We start from the raw sequence: 15,125 nt of genomic DNA, 5'->3' as shown, positions 1-15,125 counted from the left end.
AATTCACAGAAATGTATAAAATGTATGCACATTTAACATGCAAATGCACACTGACTCATATAAATGTATGCACATTTATATTTACATTTATATATTCACACATGCACAGGGATATACACATGCATACAAAGCTTTACATTTACATTTATATATTCATATATACACAGGGATGTACACATACATACAAAGATTGACTCACATATATGCCAAGATTCATATACACACATACACATATGCACACACACAAATACTTGGACGTTCTTCCTAGGCCCTGTGTAGAACTAAACTATATCCCTGGGAATTCTCCCTCACAGACATGCTGTCTGCCCCACAGCCCAGGACTTTCTGCTGTCTTCAAACCTAGTCTCAGGTCTGAGCTTCCTTCCTTGCCAACCCCGAATCCTTCCGGAAATCTTGCACCCCCCTGAGAACAAAGCTAAGAGCAGAGACCATCTTCTCTCCCAGGGTCCCCAGGGTCTGGAAAAGTGGGATGAGGGGAAGAGAGAGAAGCCGACGCCTGGGGCTGTAGAAGTGGGAATGAGAACCAGGCGCCTACAAGACACTCTGACTCTAGCTCCAAGGCCCTTCTGGTGGGAGATAACTCCCAAGAATCGTGCTGAGTGGGAAGAGAGGAACAGCCACCCTCCTAGGAATGGGCAATGTTGGGGGAGGGCTCGTCTCAGAAGCAGCCAGGGGCTGTGGGCTCACACAGAGGTGGCTAGGAGAAAGGGAAATGGGGGCCAGTTTTGGAAGCCAAGACGGGCAAAGGGCTGGAGGAGCGGACAGCCCCAAGACAGGACGCCTTCCTCCTCCTTTCCATGTGGTATTCCCCAGATGAGATCTAATTACTCCACCCAAACTCATGAATCAGCGCCATGGCCTCCATTCTGGAAAGCCACCCCCACCCCAGCACACCATGCCGAATCCAAGCAAAGCAGGACCAGTTCCCCCACCCCAGCCCCCACCAAACGAGATCATCCGCCAGAGCCTGGGGAGGAGGGGGTGGGGTCCTCGGGATCAGGGCTGAGAGGGGTTTGGGAGACCACTGCCTCATTCCTGCGTCTGCCTCCAGGTGGCGCTGCAGCTAAACAGCGTGGCACTGTCACCACCATCCCATACCATGCTTCACTTTCCTCGGTTCCCCACCATGCAGGAGTGAGCGCAGCCAGGATTTTTCCAAACTTAGGGATCCCCTAAGGTGAGCAATGAAGACACAAGAATCTGGAAGTGCTGCCGGAAGTCTGGATTTATTCCCAGGCTGGGACAGGGGCAGGAGAAGCATGTGAAGGGAGGGGGCTCCAAGGGATGGTTTCAGCGTCCCCGGCTTAGTTGGAGCAGATGAAAGGCAGATGCCTTTCGCATAGAGCTCGTCGCCAACGACCACCTAGCAACAGAGAGCACAGTGATGTCAGTTGCCATCTGGGTCTGGCCTGTGCCCTCCTCCCTGCCTTCTCTGGCACCTCATATTTCCCCTTCCCCTGCCATCATTAATATCCGTCACCATATGTTTCCCACATATCCCTCCTGGCCATAATTATTGAGTTCTTGCCACCAGCTAGGCTGGGTGCTAAATGCTTTTCATGGATTATTGTGTTTAATCCTCACAGTGACTCCAAGAGATAGGGGCTGTCATCTACCCCATCTTACAGATGCGGAAACAGGCTTAATGGAGGTAAATAACTTGCCAAAAACCCAGCCAGCAAGTGGCAAAGCGGAGATGTGGATCATGGCCGACTTACTCCAGCCCACGTGGTCTCAGCCACTAAACCAAACTCCATCACATCTGGCATCCTTGCTGTCCCGCACATCTGCCATTCCAGCTGTCATCTTATCTCTCAGCCATCCCTCATTCCCGCCTCTTTTCTTTGTCCCTTGTCCACATGTTATCTTCACATCTGCTACTCTTATCTGTCACATCAGTCGTACACATTTGTCACCCTCGTATCAGAGGAGGTAAAGGATTCCCCAGGACCAGCTCTGCCCATGAGGCTGGAGAGCTCCCGTCCCGCCCACCGCAGAGCACCCCATCACCCAGTGTTGCTTTAAGGACTCCCTTTAACTCAGCCCTCCTCGCAGACAGGTTAACTAGCTGAGTGAGGGTGTGAGTTTAGGAAAGTTCTGTCAAGGCCGCTCAAAAGGCCCAAATATAAGTCCCCCCTGCCACCCCTTCTCCTTGCTCTGGGGCCCAGTCCCCCTCACCTCTGGTGCATAGAGTCACGCAGCTGCCCGAGCCACTCTTAGGCTGGCCTGCGGCCCAGTATTCAAAATTCCAATGGCTGCCATCAATCCAGCAAAACCTCTTCCACAGGAGCTAGAGAAGTGATTGACTGGGTCAGAAGGCAGAGTCGAGAAAGACAGATGGATTGAGGGGCCCCAAGCCACCGCTGGCTCTTCACACTGCCCGCACTGCCCACCCTGCCAGAGGCCAGATGCCTTGGAGACCCCAAGGGTTTGCAGACTATGGAAATGGTAGAGCAACCAACGCCCCCAGCCTTCACACAGAGTAAGCTTCTCAAATTTTGCTGTGTATACAAATCTCCTTGGGACCTTGTCAAAGTGCAGATTTTGATTCAGGAGGTTTAGCACAGACCCAAGATTCCACATTTCTAGCAAGCTATCAGGTGATGCTGATATTGCTGGGTTATATCAGCTGTGATATATTGCTGTGCTGTTCACGACCACACTTTGAGTAAGAAAGATAAAGAGCACTTGTTGAGCCAGCATCCCAGAACCATCCCGAGAGAAAAAGTTTCCTACTTTAGTGATGAGGAAACCAAAGCTCCAAGAAAGTCATTCAGCTGGTAAGTGAGCCAGCTGGGCCTGGAACCTGTCTTCTGACTCCAGTGGCATGCTGATAAACTTTTAACAACCAGCTCCAGAAGAAGGTGAGAAGATGGACTGTGGTGGGCAGGGGGAGAGCCCTGATGTATGGCAGTTGCCAATTCCCTTGGTGTAAATGCCCCACCATGGCTGATTTCAAGCTGCAAGCAGGAAGTCAATGAATAGGGAATTGGAAAGAGATGCACACTATCAGCAAGTTCACTCCAGCACCTCACCTCTCTGAGGACATCTCAGCTCAGCTGCTAGGCTGAGACTTAGCATCAGTAGGTGCTCCCTTAAGGTAATCAGAAAGAACTTCTTCCAGGAGTTGGCCCTCCACTTACCCAGCCCCCGAGCATGCCTCCGATCCAGACTTGGCCCTGGTTGAGTGCTTTGACTGAGCGTTGGATCTGCTTATTAAAGTTGAAGCTGTGGATGGAGACGAGGTTGCCGTGGTAGCATACCCTGCAGACATCCTTCAGGGAGAAGAAGGACATTATGGAAAGTAGTGGGGTAGAGAATTCACTCTCATTTGGCTCAAGTTCCTGAGTCTCCAGGAGAGGGTCCCTCATGTCTATTCAGGACAGAAATAGTGTACCTACTCGTCCCCCTCAATCCCGTCTCTTGCTCCTTTATCTGTTGTCAGGACCTTCCCTGTGGGAAATAAGAAGACTAATACTCATAATAATTATAACCACTATTTATTGAGAGTTTTCTCTGGCCCAGGACTATTCCAAATGCTTTCCATGTATTATCTCATGTAATGCTCACCACAACTCTAAGAGGTTGGTACTATATGTTCCCCATTTTACAAACAAAGATACTAAAGCCCTGAAAGGTGAAGTGTAGAGGTGAAGTCCAAGTAAAACAGTCAGTGAAAGGAGAAGCCAGGATTTAACATGGGTACATCTAATATCAAAACCTGTTGTCTGAATCAGTGACTCTAATATTGAAGCCTGTTGTCTAAATCAGTAATCCTCGAAGTGTAGTCCCCAGACCAACAATATCACTAACAATTTATCATAAATGAAATTTCTCAGGCCACACTCCAGACTGGCTGAATCAGAAATTGTGAGAGTAGAGCCCAGAAACCTGTGTTTTAACAATACCTCAAAATGATTCTGATGCAGACTAGATTTTGAGACCCACTGGTCTGAATGAATAAGGAGCAGAAGGTTAAATCTATTCTCTCCTCTCCCGGACCCTCTGCCTTTAATCTCTCCGCCACTTACCTGAGCATTTTTAAACGACCTGGGGGTCCGCACCAACAGATAGTTGCAGGCCTTGCACCCAGGGCTGCCCAGAAGCTTAACTGTGTCCTCTTCTCTGGGGCACTGCACGTCTTTGTCTAAGGCAGCTGGGTCTGACTCCATGGCCTCCTCATCCTCAAAGGCGTCTTCATATCCAGAAGCCTTGACCTCCTCTCCCTCTGACGAAATCACCTCCTCAGATATGACCAGCTCTCCCTCCTGCTTCCCTGAGCCTTCCAGATCCTGGCTCAGGTCTGTCATTGTCTCTAGGCTCTCCATTTGTGGGGCATCATTCTCTGGGAAGAAGAGGTTACCTGTCACCTGATCAGTGGCGGCCTTTTTCCAGAATCATAGACAGCGCCTACCGCTCCTCTGGGGTCTTCCCAGGGCAGCCATCTGGAGAAAAGCCTGGAACTCTCCTCATTGTTGGGTGAGGAGAGGTATCTTAGATTGCACCCACAAATAAATGTGAACTTGACTTCTGACTGACACCCCAGGAGTGTATTTTGGGGGTGAGGGAAAGCATCTGTGAGAAGCCTGGTGAAATCACCAGCCGTAACAGGTGGGGTATCTGCTTCTTGTGGAGGAGCCCTGAGAGAAAGTTCAGGTCATAGTTCTGAGCCCAGGAGAAAGCTTACCAGAGATGAGCTGGGTCAACTGAGGAGGGGAGGCTGTTGCCCTGGCCGCATGAGAGCAAAATGGTGCAGGAAACAGATGGAGAGAGAAAGACAGATAAGAAGGAAAAGGGAGGGCTTACTCAGATGAAGAGCAGAAACTGTCCCCAGTAGGAAAAGGGGTAGGATGAAGGCGTGTTTCATGTCCACTCAGTCTTATGGCAGGACACACAGTTCCACCTTTCCTCCTTGGAGTTTGTCCTTGGGTCTGGCACAGTTCCTGACACTAGGAGAAGATGCAATGAATGTTTATTTGTTTATTTGATTGATTAAAAGACAAACTGGAGTGATTCCTCCTCCCCCCCTTCTTCCCCCCTCCTTCTCCACCTCCTCCTCCCACACCTCCTCCTCCTATCCATCCTCTTCCTTTAATGTACAGACCCTGGACTGGAGAATCAGGAAAAGGACATGGGGGAGAGGCAGTTTGGATACAAAAGTCCCCTTTCCCTGAAGGCTCCATTGCTGCTCCCCAGAACAGCACTTTTTTTCCAGACCTCTAACCCTGCAGGAACAGGTCTGCTCAGGGTCTCGGTCAATCTCACTCATGCTGGGAAAGGAGGTGTAAGGAAGGATAGTGGCCATGATGGTCCTAAAGACAGGCCTCCTAGGCATTTGCTGTAAAGGGTCCTCCTTCCTCCCAGGCCCTGGATCCCTCCTCCCTGGGCAGCCAGGGAGCACTCACCTCTCTGAGAGTCAGAGGCCTCCACTCTCAGTGCCTCTGGCTGCTGGGTGCCAGAGGCAGCCCTTATACTGGGCTTCTGGAGAAGTGGGATAAAGAGAGGATGATTTCCTCAGACTGAGATAAGGGCTGTAGAGCTGATTACGAGAAGCTTGCTCAGTCACCCTGGGCCCTCCCTCTGCTGGGACTGCAGGGGTCTGTGGAGTCTCATGCCATAGATAACTGCCCATACATCCTAGTTTGCTCAAGGAGATCCTGGATGTTTTGTCTGTTGTCCAGGCATAATTATGAATAGTGTCCCTTAAAGTTCCCCAGCCTGAACAATACCTCTTAACCACAGGAACAATTTTTCTACTGGTCAATGTCTCAGGAAATGGAGAACCTCGGGGGGCTGATGGGAGACCAATGAGAGGGGAGGTGGGGGGTGCAAAGAAGAACTTCAGCCCTTTTGAGCTCTTCTCTGGACATCAAAACCCTGAATCCCCACCTGCACCTCATTCCCACAAGGAATGTGTTGCTATCCCCTCTTAACAGATGAGAAAAAATGAAACTCAGAGAGAGAAACAACTTGTGACAGTCCTACAAGAAGTGGGAGAACTTGGATTTCTGTCTTTGGGGTTCCAAAGCCTTCTGCCAAGATCTAGTTGGTTCATCAGCATGGGTGACCCAATTCTGTGACATCCTAGCTGGGCAGTGCTTATTTTTACCCCATATTCCAGCCCAGCTCTTCAGAGCTCAGGGCACCAGGGGTAGAAGTCCAGAGCATGAAAAGGCCTGGATTGCTTCCCTTCCTCTGCTCAACCAAGGGACCTACAAATGGAGAAGCATCTAAGAGGCCACTTCTGGGCCTAATTGCAGAATAACAGCCTCGGTCGTTATTTCTCCTGCCCAACAGACCAGACCCTTAGCTTATCTACTTAACTGGAGGGGGATTGGCCAATCCCAGGGCCCAAAACCTGGTCTCCCAATTTCAAGCTTCAAACCTTGCTCACTATCTTCCATCCTTTGCAGCCTCTTCTTTCTCACAGCTGGGCCTGTTTTCTTTGCACACAAACCCCTTAGCAAAGCCATTCCAATGATTCCAAGCAGCCTCTTAAATGACCACAATAATTCCTGCCTGATATAAAACTGGAAATAACATTCTTGAAGGTCCACCATGGACCAGACACTATGCTTCATTAAGGCCTTTACCTCTGTTATCTTACTCAATCCTTATAAGAGTCCTAGAAATTAGGTATTAGCATCTCTAGTCTACATAATTACTACCAAAGCTCAGAGGGGTTTAATGACTCGCCCAAGCTCACACAACCAGTAGAAAGTGACACGTCGGATCCTAGTCTGCCCAACTCCCAAGTCCTTGCTCTCTTTGATATACCCAAATGTGCTACCCCCAGGAGATCTAGCCTGTGGTGTCAAAGTTGTCAGCATTCATGGAACTCCAAGTCTCTGGCTTACTGTTTGCATTTATGATACTGATGTTACAAAGTCCCAAGATTCAGCCCAGACCACATAATGCAGAAAGTGTGTCTCACTATCTTGGGAGACAGGGTGGAGTTACGTAGGATGAAACCAAAAGTTCCAGATTCAGTCCCTCTGTGTCTGTTTTCTCATCTATAAAATGGGGATAATGATAGGACCTATCTCTAAAGGCCATAGGGAGGATTAAATGAGATCAGCTTGAGTAAAGCTCTCAGCACTGTGCCTGGTGCCTGGAGTTGGTAGCCCTTGTCAGTCACCTTTCCAGGCAAGGCACATGGAACTGGGGGGTGGCCCTTGTCAAGAAACCAGAATTAGAGCTGTGACCCTTATCAACAAGTAAGCAGCGAGTATTGATTGAGCTCCTACTCTGCGCTGTGCACCATGTGAGGATTCAATTGTAAAGACGCGACTTTAATTTCACAGAGCTTAGTTAGTATCTTGTTGGAGAGGAAAAATGCACACACAAACCCATATTTCAAGACGTAAGGCCAATCCCCTTATTCTGTTAGTTTTACTTTTTTGTTGTTGACTTATAACACACAACCTATAAAGTGCACTGTAGAGCGGACTGCTCAATGAATTTTTAAAGTGAATGCACCCAAGGATCCACCCCAAGACCAACAGATAGAATATTACCTGGAGCCCAGAAGCCTCCTTCTTGCCCCTTCCTTTCTATTACTTCCCAAAAGGGGATCTCCATGAGCTTGAAGTCACATCTCTGTCAAGCATACACACCCCCAACAGAAGAGATTTATAAGGGAGAAGACAAAGTCCACCAAGCACTTAACACAGGTTGGCACCTAGTAAATTAATAAATTGGGGGTATTATTATCGGAAAGAGGGTGAAGCAACCCCTTCTTATACCAGAATATAAGGCCCATGGGGACAAGGAATGAAAGTTCTGCTTCTGTTGTACCCTCCACAGCACCCAGCATAGAGTTGGACTCATAGTACATGTTTCAGAATTCCACCATCTTTGAATCAACAGACTTGTGTAGCAGCAGTTGCAATGGACCTAAGTTTAATTTCTATTTCTTTCTCAATTTATTGTGTGACTTTAGGAAAGTAGCTTTCCATCTCTGGACCACATTTAAAGAATTAAAGTTCTTGATTTGCCTTTCTCCAAGATCCTGGTTACATCTGAAATTCCATGAACTTGAGGAATTATGGAGGAAATGGGCTTCAGGGAATGGGCCCTTTACTTTCTTCTCATCTCCCTAGTGCAGAAAGAGTTTGGAATACCTTCCTTCCTCATTTCTGATTGGGGCTCCCTCATCTCCAGCTGGGTAAGGGTTCTATGCCCCAACTGAACCCAAGGGTGAAAGAGTCCATCTTACTTCCCCTCTATGCTCCATCCCTGTATGATCATGTCAGAGAGAGGAGAGTGGCCACCCTTCCAGTCATGGAAACAGAGTGGTTAAAGAAATGTTGATTTGGAGCAGATAGAGCCAAATCTCAGCACTGGTCTTTTTCAGAGGTTCAGCCTTGGACAAGTCTTTTAACAGGTCAGAATCTCTCTGAGCCCAGTCCTATAAAATGGGGTTAATAATTATCAGTCACATGGGGTCATCTGGTGAGCGCCTGCTGCAGCAGTGGGGTACTCTGTGGCTGCTTGGTAAGTGGTAATAATTAGTAGATGTTGCTGTTCTTATATTATAAACAACTGTATGTTCCTGAATGTCAGAGGACTGTGCTGTACATATGCCCAGGTCTTATATAAAGTCTGACTCATGGGAGGTTGTCTTCTTTTGGGTTTCCCCAGAAAGCAGACCTGTGAGACCACGTGTTCCAGTTTGCTAATGCTGCCATTATGCAGAATACCAGAAATGGATTGGTTTTTATAAATGGGGCTTATTTGGTTACAAAGTTGCAGTCTGAAGGCCATGAAAGTGTCCAAATGAAGGCATCAACACAAGTATGCCTTCACCTAAGGAAGGCCAATGGAGTCCGGAGAACCTGTTAGCTGGGAAGGCATGTGGCTGGCATCTGCTGATCCCAGATTGTGTTGCAGCTTCACTCTCAGCTCTTGTGCATTCTTCAAAGAGTCAGTCTTAGCTGCAGCACCTCCTTCTGTCTGTGAACTCTTTTACAGCACTCCAGTGATTCAGTTTAGTCCTACCCTGAATGGGTGGGGTAACACCTCCATGGCACTAATCCAATCAAAAGTCTTGCCCACAGTTGATTGAGTAACATCTCCATGGAAATAATCAAAGGATTTCAACTAATCAACACTAATATGTCTGCCCCCATAAGATTGCATCAAAGAACACGGCATTTGGGGAGACATAATACATCCAAAACAGCATACCAGGATTTGAGTGTAAGTGGTTTATTTGGGAGGTGCAGAGGACACTGGTAGGGGGACAGAGAATTGATATAGAGAAGGGAAGGTAGCCAAGGAAAGGGGTGTTATAAAGTCAGCTATCTCAGCCGGTAACTGAAGGTAAATCCCACTGGGAAACAGTGTCCAATGAATGCTTTAGAGTTATTCTACCTGAGGGTCAAGAACCCACTCCTGAGAATTGTGGAGAGTTCAAAGAGGCATGTTAATTTCCTGGCACTTCAAGACAGCCACAGCTCTGGGGGAATAAAGGGCCCTTGAGCACAGAGGTATAGAACCAGGCACCTAGCACCTTGAAAGGTCTGAGGGATATGGGTGTATGGCAGCACTTGCTACACCAGGGCCCAGTAATTGAGTGTTCTACAAAGAAACATATCTGAGCCCGTTCCTCCATCTTCAGGAAGGCTCCACACCACCCCCCATCCTCCTTAGAGTGATAACTTCTCACCCCTTCTATGAGACACAGTAGAGTAGGGAAGGGTGGGGATTACAGGGCAAAAAAATTCAAGGATGGGGCTAATGAGAGTAGATCAATAATCACAAGAGAAAGAAGTCAGTTCCAGAAAAAATCAATTTTATTGCTGGGTGGTGGAAAGTGGGGCAGCAAGCAGGGGAGAGAAAACGGCTGCCCAGGAGGGAGCCCCTCTGAACTCCTGGCTGGGGCCAGCTCAGTTGGCACAGATGAAGGAAAGGCGCCTCCCGCAGTGAGCTCGGCGCCAGTGGCCACCTGCGAAGACAGAACCGAAGGGACCGTTAGCCTCTTGCCACCCCAACTCGGGCCCCAGGAGGGTCTTTCCTCCATGGGGCACCTCCCACCTCCCAGGCCTACCACATCCTTTTTGTCCCCAGCCCTTCCTCACCTCGGGTACACAGGGTCACACATCGGCCACCACGATTCCCGGGCTGACCGGCAGCCCAGAACCCAAAATTCCAGACACTGCCATCCACCCAGCGAAAGCGTTTGCATTTACCCTAAGGAGGCAAGAGGGGAAGAGTTGGTTTGAAGCATGAGGCAAAGGAAAGATAGATGGGCAGAGCTGGAACTGTTTCTGCTCGATCGTCCTTTTGCCTGCTGGGCCCTTTGCCCTAAATCATCGTGATGGATGCCGTCCTGGTCAACATAGCATTGATTCACAGTGATCATCTCAACCACGTTCTATGCATCCCAGTCACGTGCTTTCCCTTCTGGTCCTAATGAGAGGCAGGGGAAGGATTGCCGAGATGAGGAAACAAGCCCACTCTCTTTGGGAGAGTCTCATAAAGATAGTCAGAGGACTTGAATCCAAACCTCCTGACTCTAAGTACTTGTCTCTTCCCAATGCCATGCTCAGAGGGTCACTGAGGAGGAAACAATAGCAGAGAGTCTTGACAGACAAAGCTGCAGCAAGCTGAGCTCTGCCTGGGGTCAGCGGCTATTCCTCATGCTAGAGCAGTGACCCCGCTTACCCAGCCTATGACTCTGCCTCCAATCCAGACTTGGGCCTGGTTGTACCCACTGACCGAGGCTTGGAGTCGGTAATTGAAGCCGTAGTTGTGGATGGAGACGAGGTTGCCCCGGTAGCACCTCTGGCAAGTATTCTGAAAGACAGGATAAAAGAAGAATGGAGTTCTTACCAACAGGAATTCAGGTCACCTTAGTCTCAGGTCTCTAGGTCTCCAAAATTCATCCCCACAGATCTTGAAGGCTAGAGACCAAAGCGCAACTTCTGTTTCCACATGGTCCCCACCACGGACACCATACCCCTTCAGGCCTCCGCCTCTGCTGATGCCACCAGGGCTCTCAATATGGAAAATAACCAGGGATACAGAGGCTGGAGATAAGACCCCTCTCCTGACCCCAGACCTCAGCCACAGGACACTCACCTGAGCCTGATTAAACTGCCTGGGGCTCCTCACCAGAAAGAAGCGGCAGGTCTTGCATCCAGGGATGCCGTCCAGTTTTACTGTGTCTTCTTCCTTAGGGCACTGAAAGTCCTTGTCTGCCTCACCCAGGGCTGAGGCCGGCTCCGCGTCCTCCTCTTCCTCAAGGGCATCTTCACTACCGGAGCCCTCCTCCTCTTCCTCCGGCAGCATCAGCTCCCGCGTGGGGGCCTCGTCTGCCTCCTGTTCAGGCACGTCCCCATCCTCGGGCAGGGTCTCCTTTTCCAAGGGGCTCTCCAAGTTGGGAGTTTCAGCCTCTAGCAGGGAAAAACACCAAGTGTCCCTCCTTCTCTTTCCTGCTTCACATCTTCTCCCACTACCCCCACTCCCCACCCCCAGAACCACAGACAGCTCCCACCCTGCCCTGGGTGGCCCAGTGCTCCACACTAGAATGAGCGAGACCTGGAACCAAGTCTCCATGGAAAGAATCCAACCTCCCACATGAGGTCCTGGTGGCCGAGAACAAGGCCTTAGAGTCGGGCAGCTGTGGGTTTGCTTTATTTTTTCATTTGCAAAGTAGGTATAAACAGCACCCCTACCTCGTAAGGATGCTATGAGGATTAGAGGAGATGAAGCAGAGAAAACCTTAGCACAGTGCACTTTGCAATCTCAAGGTAAAAAGCGGTTATTGCTGTGATTATCATTGGCACTCAGTAGAAAGACAAAATTGGGACTGTCATAGTAGAACCAAAACTGCAGACATAACAGATGCCCTGAGGCATCATCAATTCCCAACTGTAGTGTCCCTCCTCCTTTCAGGGTTCAGAGATCCTGAAATAGGGGATGGCCACAGAAGGAGTTGGGTATGACTCTCACCCTATCTGCTATAGAAGGGAACAAAATGCAGGGATAACAACTGAAGGTAAAAGACACTTACTTAGATGAAAAGCAGAAGCTGCCCCAAATAGAAGAGCCAGAAGCAGGGAAAGTTTCATCTTGACTTTATCCTGCAATGGCGAACACAGTTGGTCACACACACACACACACACATACACAGACACACACACACACCATAGTCATACCATTAGAAGGCCTCTGGAGTGCAGTAGAGAAAAAGAAGATGCGAATAGAAGTTAGGATAAACCAGCTAATGCTGAGTCCAGCGCCTGACCCTCCAAGACCCCGAGATCTCTCTCTGAATAGAATAAAGCAGACTAAGATGGGCAGCCACAGTAGGCTTTCCTATGAGCATGGACGTGAAGAAGAGAATAATGCATTTATTTTCTGAACTTAATTGAGTCCCTCAGAGTCTATGAAACAAGAGAGACTTGAGAACCAATAATTGCTGGCCTTCCTAGGGACACAGAGCATTTAGAAAGTGTGCTCCAACCTCAAAACGCAAAAAGCAACACACTGCCCCTTCCTCCACTCTCTGCCATCCCTAGCCAAGGAGAGCTTTCACATACCTCTGAAATCCTCTCCCTACTTATACCCACATAACCTGAAAGCCAGTCGTTCAGAATCTGTCAGCCTCACCTGGGCATGTCTGGGAAGACTGAGCACTCACCCAGAGTTGGCTTTACCACAACAGGGAAAGCACTCACCACCCAGAAGCCTTCCCGGGAAGAGCCTCCCTTGCTCCATCAGATAGTGACAATGACATCTTATATAGGGGCCGTGGAGGAAGTTCCCTGGGGAAGGAGGGTTTGCCCCACCCTGAGGGAGTTGGGCGGGCTGATAAGAACCATTTCTTCACTTTCCTGGGGAGCCCATCACTCATTCGCTGCCAGTTCTCTCCCAAGCCCCCTTTTGGAAACTCTGGCGGACATGTGGGCTCATAACCAGGGCAGCCCTTCAGAATCACTTAGGGAGCTTTTCCAAAATACAGAGCTCTCCCACTCTACTTGTGGGAATGTGATTGCCACAGACATTTGGGGAACAAATCTGTCAATATCAATTAAAATTAAAAATGCACATATCATTTGATCAATTTCACTCTTTGGAGACTATCCTTTGGAAATAAAAGCATCAATAAACAAGAGTACTTTTACACAGTTATTTATTGCTTCACTACTTGTAAAAGCAGAAGACAGGAAAACAATCTGAGTGTCCATCAATACGGCATTGAATAAAATGCGGTCCAACTATTCCATAGAATATTATGTAGCTAGTGGCTATTAAAAGAACTGAGCCAGTATCTATTAACTTGAAGGGACATGTGTGTTCTATTGTTAAGTTTTTTAAAAAAAGCAAGACTCAAGGAAAAACATTTGGACTTTTCAGGATTTTCTTTATATAGGATTATGTCATCTGCAAACAGGGAAAGCTTCACTTCTTCTTTCCAATTTGGATGCCTTTTACTTCTTTCTCTTGCATAATTGCTCTGGCTAGAACTTCCAGTATAATGTTGAACGACAGTTATGACAATGGGCATCTTGCCTTGTTCCAGATCTTAGAGGGAAAGCTTTCAGTCTTTCACCATTGAGTTTTTCGTATATGCCCTTTATCATGTTAAGGAAGTTTCCTTCTATCCTTAACTTTCAAAGTGTTTTTATCAAGAAAGGATGATGAATTCTATAAAATGCCTTTTCTACATCAATCGAGTAGATCATGTGGCTGTTCCTCTCTGATTTGTTAATGTGGTGTACTACATTAATTGATTTTCTTGTGTTGAACCACCCTTGCATACCTGGGATAAAACCCACTTGATCATGATGTATAATTCCTTTAATGTGCTGTTGGATTTGATTTGCAAGTATTTTCTTGAGGATTTTTGCATCTATAGTCATAAGAGAAATGAGCCTGTAATTTTCTTTTCTTTTAGTATATTTATCTGGCTTTGGTATGAGGGTGATGTTGGTCTCATAGAATGAATTAGGACTGTAGACTCCTCTTCAATTTTTTGGAACAGTTTGACCAGGATCGGTGTTAATTCTTGGAATGCTTGGTAAAATTCACCTGTGAAACCATCCAGTCCTGGGCTTTTTTTGTTGGGAGGTTTTTGATTACTGATTCAATCTTCTTTACCTGTTATTGGTTTATTGAGATCTTCTATATCTTCTTGAGTCAGTGTAAGTAGTTTGTGTATTTCTAGGAATTTGTCCATTTCATCTAGGTTATCTAATTTGTTGGCATACAGTTTTTCACAGTATCCTTATTGTTCTTTTTATTTCAGTGGGCTCAGTAGTAATATTCCACTTCTCATTTCTGATTATACCTTTTTGTGTCCTCTCTCTTTTTTCTTTGTCAGTCTAGCTAAAGGTTTGCCAATTTTATTGAGTTTTTCCAAGAACCAACTTTTGGTTTTATTGACTCTCTCTATTGGTTTTTTAATTCTCTATTTCATTTATTGCTGCTTTAATCTTTTGTTATTTCCTTTCTTCTGCTTTCACTGGGTTTAGTTTACTCTGCTTTTTCTAGTTTTTCCAGTTTTGAGTTAGGTCTCTGATTTGAAATCATTCTTCTTTTTTAATGTAAGCATTTAGAGCTATAAATTTCCCTCTCAGTACTGCCTTTGCTGCATCCCATAAGTTTTGGTATGTTGTGTTTTCAATTTTCATTTGCCTCAAGATATTTCCTAATTTTCTTTGTGATTTCTTCTTTAACCCACTGATTGTTTAAGAGTATGTTATTTAATTTCCACAAATTTGTGAATTTTCCATTTGTTCCTCTGTTATTGATTTCTAGTTTCACTCCATGTGGTCTGAGAAGATACATTGTATGATTTCAATTTTTTTAATTTATTGAGACTTGTTTTGTGACCTAAGATATGGTCTATCCTGGAGAATAATCTGTGTGTACTCAAGAATAATATGTATTTTGTTGCTGTTGGAGGAAGTGTTCTATATATGCTGTTAGGTCTAGTTGGTTTGGAGTATTGCTCAAGTCTGGTATCTCCTCATTGATCTTCTGTCTAGATGTTCTATCCATTATAGAAAGTGGTATATTAAAGCCTCCTACTATTAATGTAAAACCATCTATTTCTCCCTTCAAATCTATCAGTATTTGCTTCATGTATTTAG

General features: G+C 47.0%; 2 protein-coding genes across 4 annotated transcripts; both read right to left on the bottom strand.

The window, feature by feature from the left end:
* Nucleotides 1–1,228: 1,228 nt before the first annotated feature.
* Nucleotides 1,229–5,496, bottom strand: PRG3 (proteoglycan 3, pro eosinophil major basic protein 2). Its single transcript, XM_037839992.1, has 6 exons — nucleotides 5,427–5,496; nucleotides 4,828–4,970; nucleotides 4,053–4,366; nucleotides 3,165–3,296; nucleotides 2,200–2,311; nucleotides 1,229–1,384 (listed from the first exon to the last, which is right to left on the bottom strand). The coding sequence occupies exons 2-6, from the start codon at nucleotides 4,886–4,888 to the stop codon at nucleotides 1,326–1,328; spliced, it is 678 nt and encodes a 225-aa protein (XP_037695920.1). The 5' UTR covers nucleotides 4,889–4,970; nucleotides 5,427–5,496; the 3' UTR covers nucleotides 1,229–1,325.
* Nucleotides 5,497–9,796: 4,300 nt separating this feature from the next.
* Nucleotides 9,797–12,739, bottom strand: PRG2 (proteoglycan 2, pro eosinophil major basic protein). Of its 3 annotated transcripts, none has more exons than XM_037839408.1 (6): nucleotides 12,671–12,739; nucleotides 12,041–12,110; nucleotides 11,107–11,420; nucleotides 10,690–10,821; nucleotides 10,104–10,215; nucleotides 9,797–9,970 (listed from the first exon to the last, which is right to left on the bottom strand). In XM_037839408.1, the coding sequence occupies exons 2-6, from the start codon at nucleotides 12,096–12,098 to the stop codon at nucleotides 9,912–9,914; spliced, it is 675 nt and encodes a 224-aa protein (XP_037695336.1). In that variant the 5' UTR covers nucleotides 12,099–12,110; nucleotides 12,671–12,739; the 3' UTR covers nucleotides 9,797–9,911. The 3 variants fall into 3 exon arrangements, with proteins under 3 accessions (XP_037695336.1, XP_037695337.1, XP_037695338.1); XM_037839409.1 differs by having other exon boundaries at nucleotides 12,708–12,733; XM_037839410.1 differs by having other exon boundaries at nucleotides 12,640–12,706.
* Nucleotides 12,740–15,125: the final 2,386 nt, after the last annotated feature.

This window comes from Choloepus didactylus, chromosome 6, assembly GCF_015220235.1.
Source record: "Choloepus didactylus isolate mChoDid1 chromosome 6, mChoDid1.pri, whole genome shotgun sequence".
Taxonomy (NCBI): Eukaryota; Metazoa; Chordata; class Mammalia; order Pilosa; family Megalonychidae; genus Choloepus; species Choloepus didactylus.
This window is presented reverse-complemented; position numbering and strand designations above follow the sequence as displayed.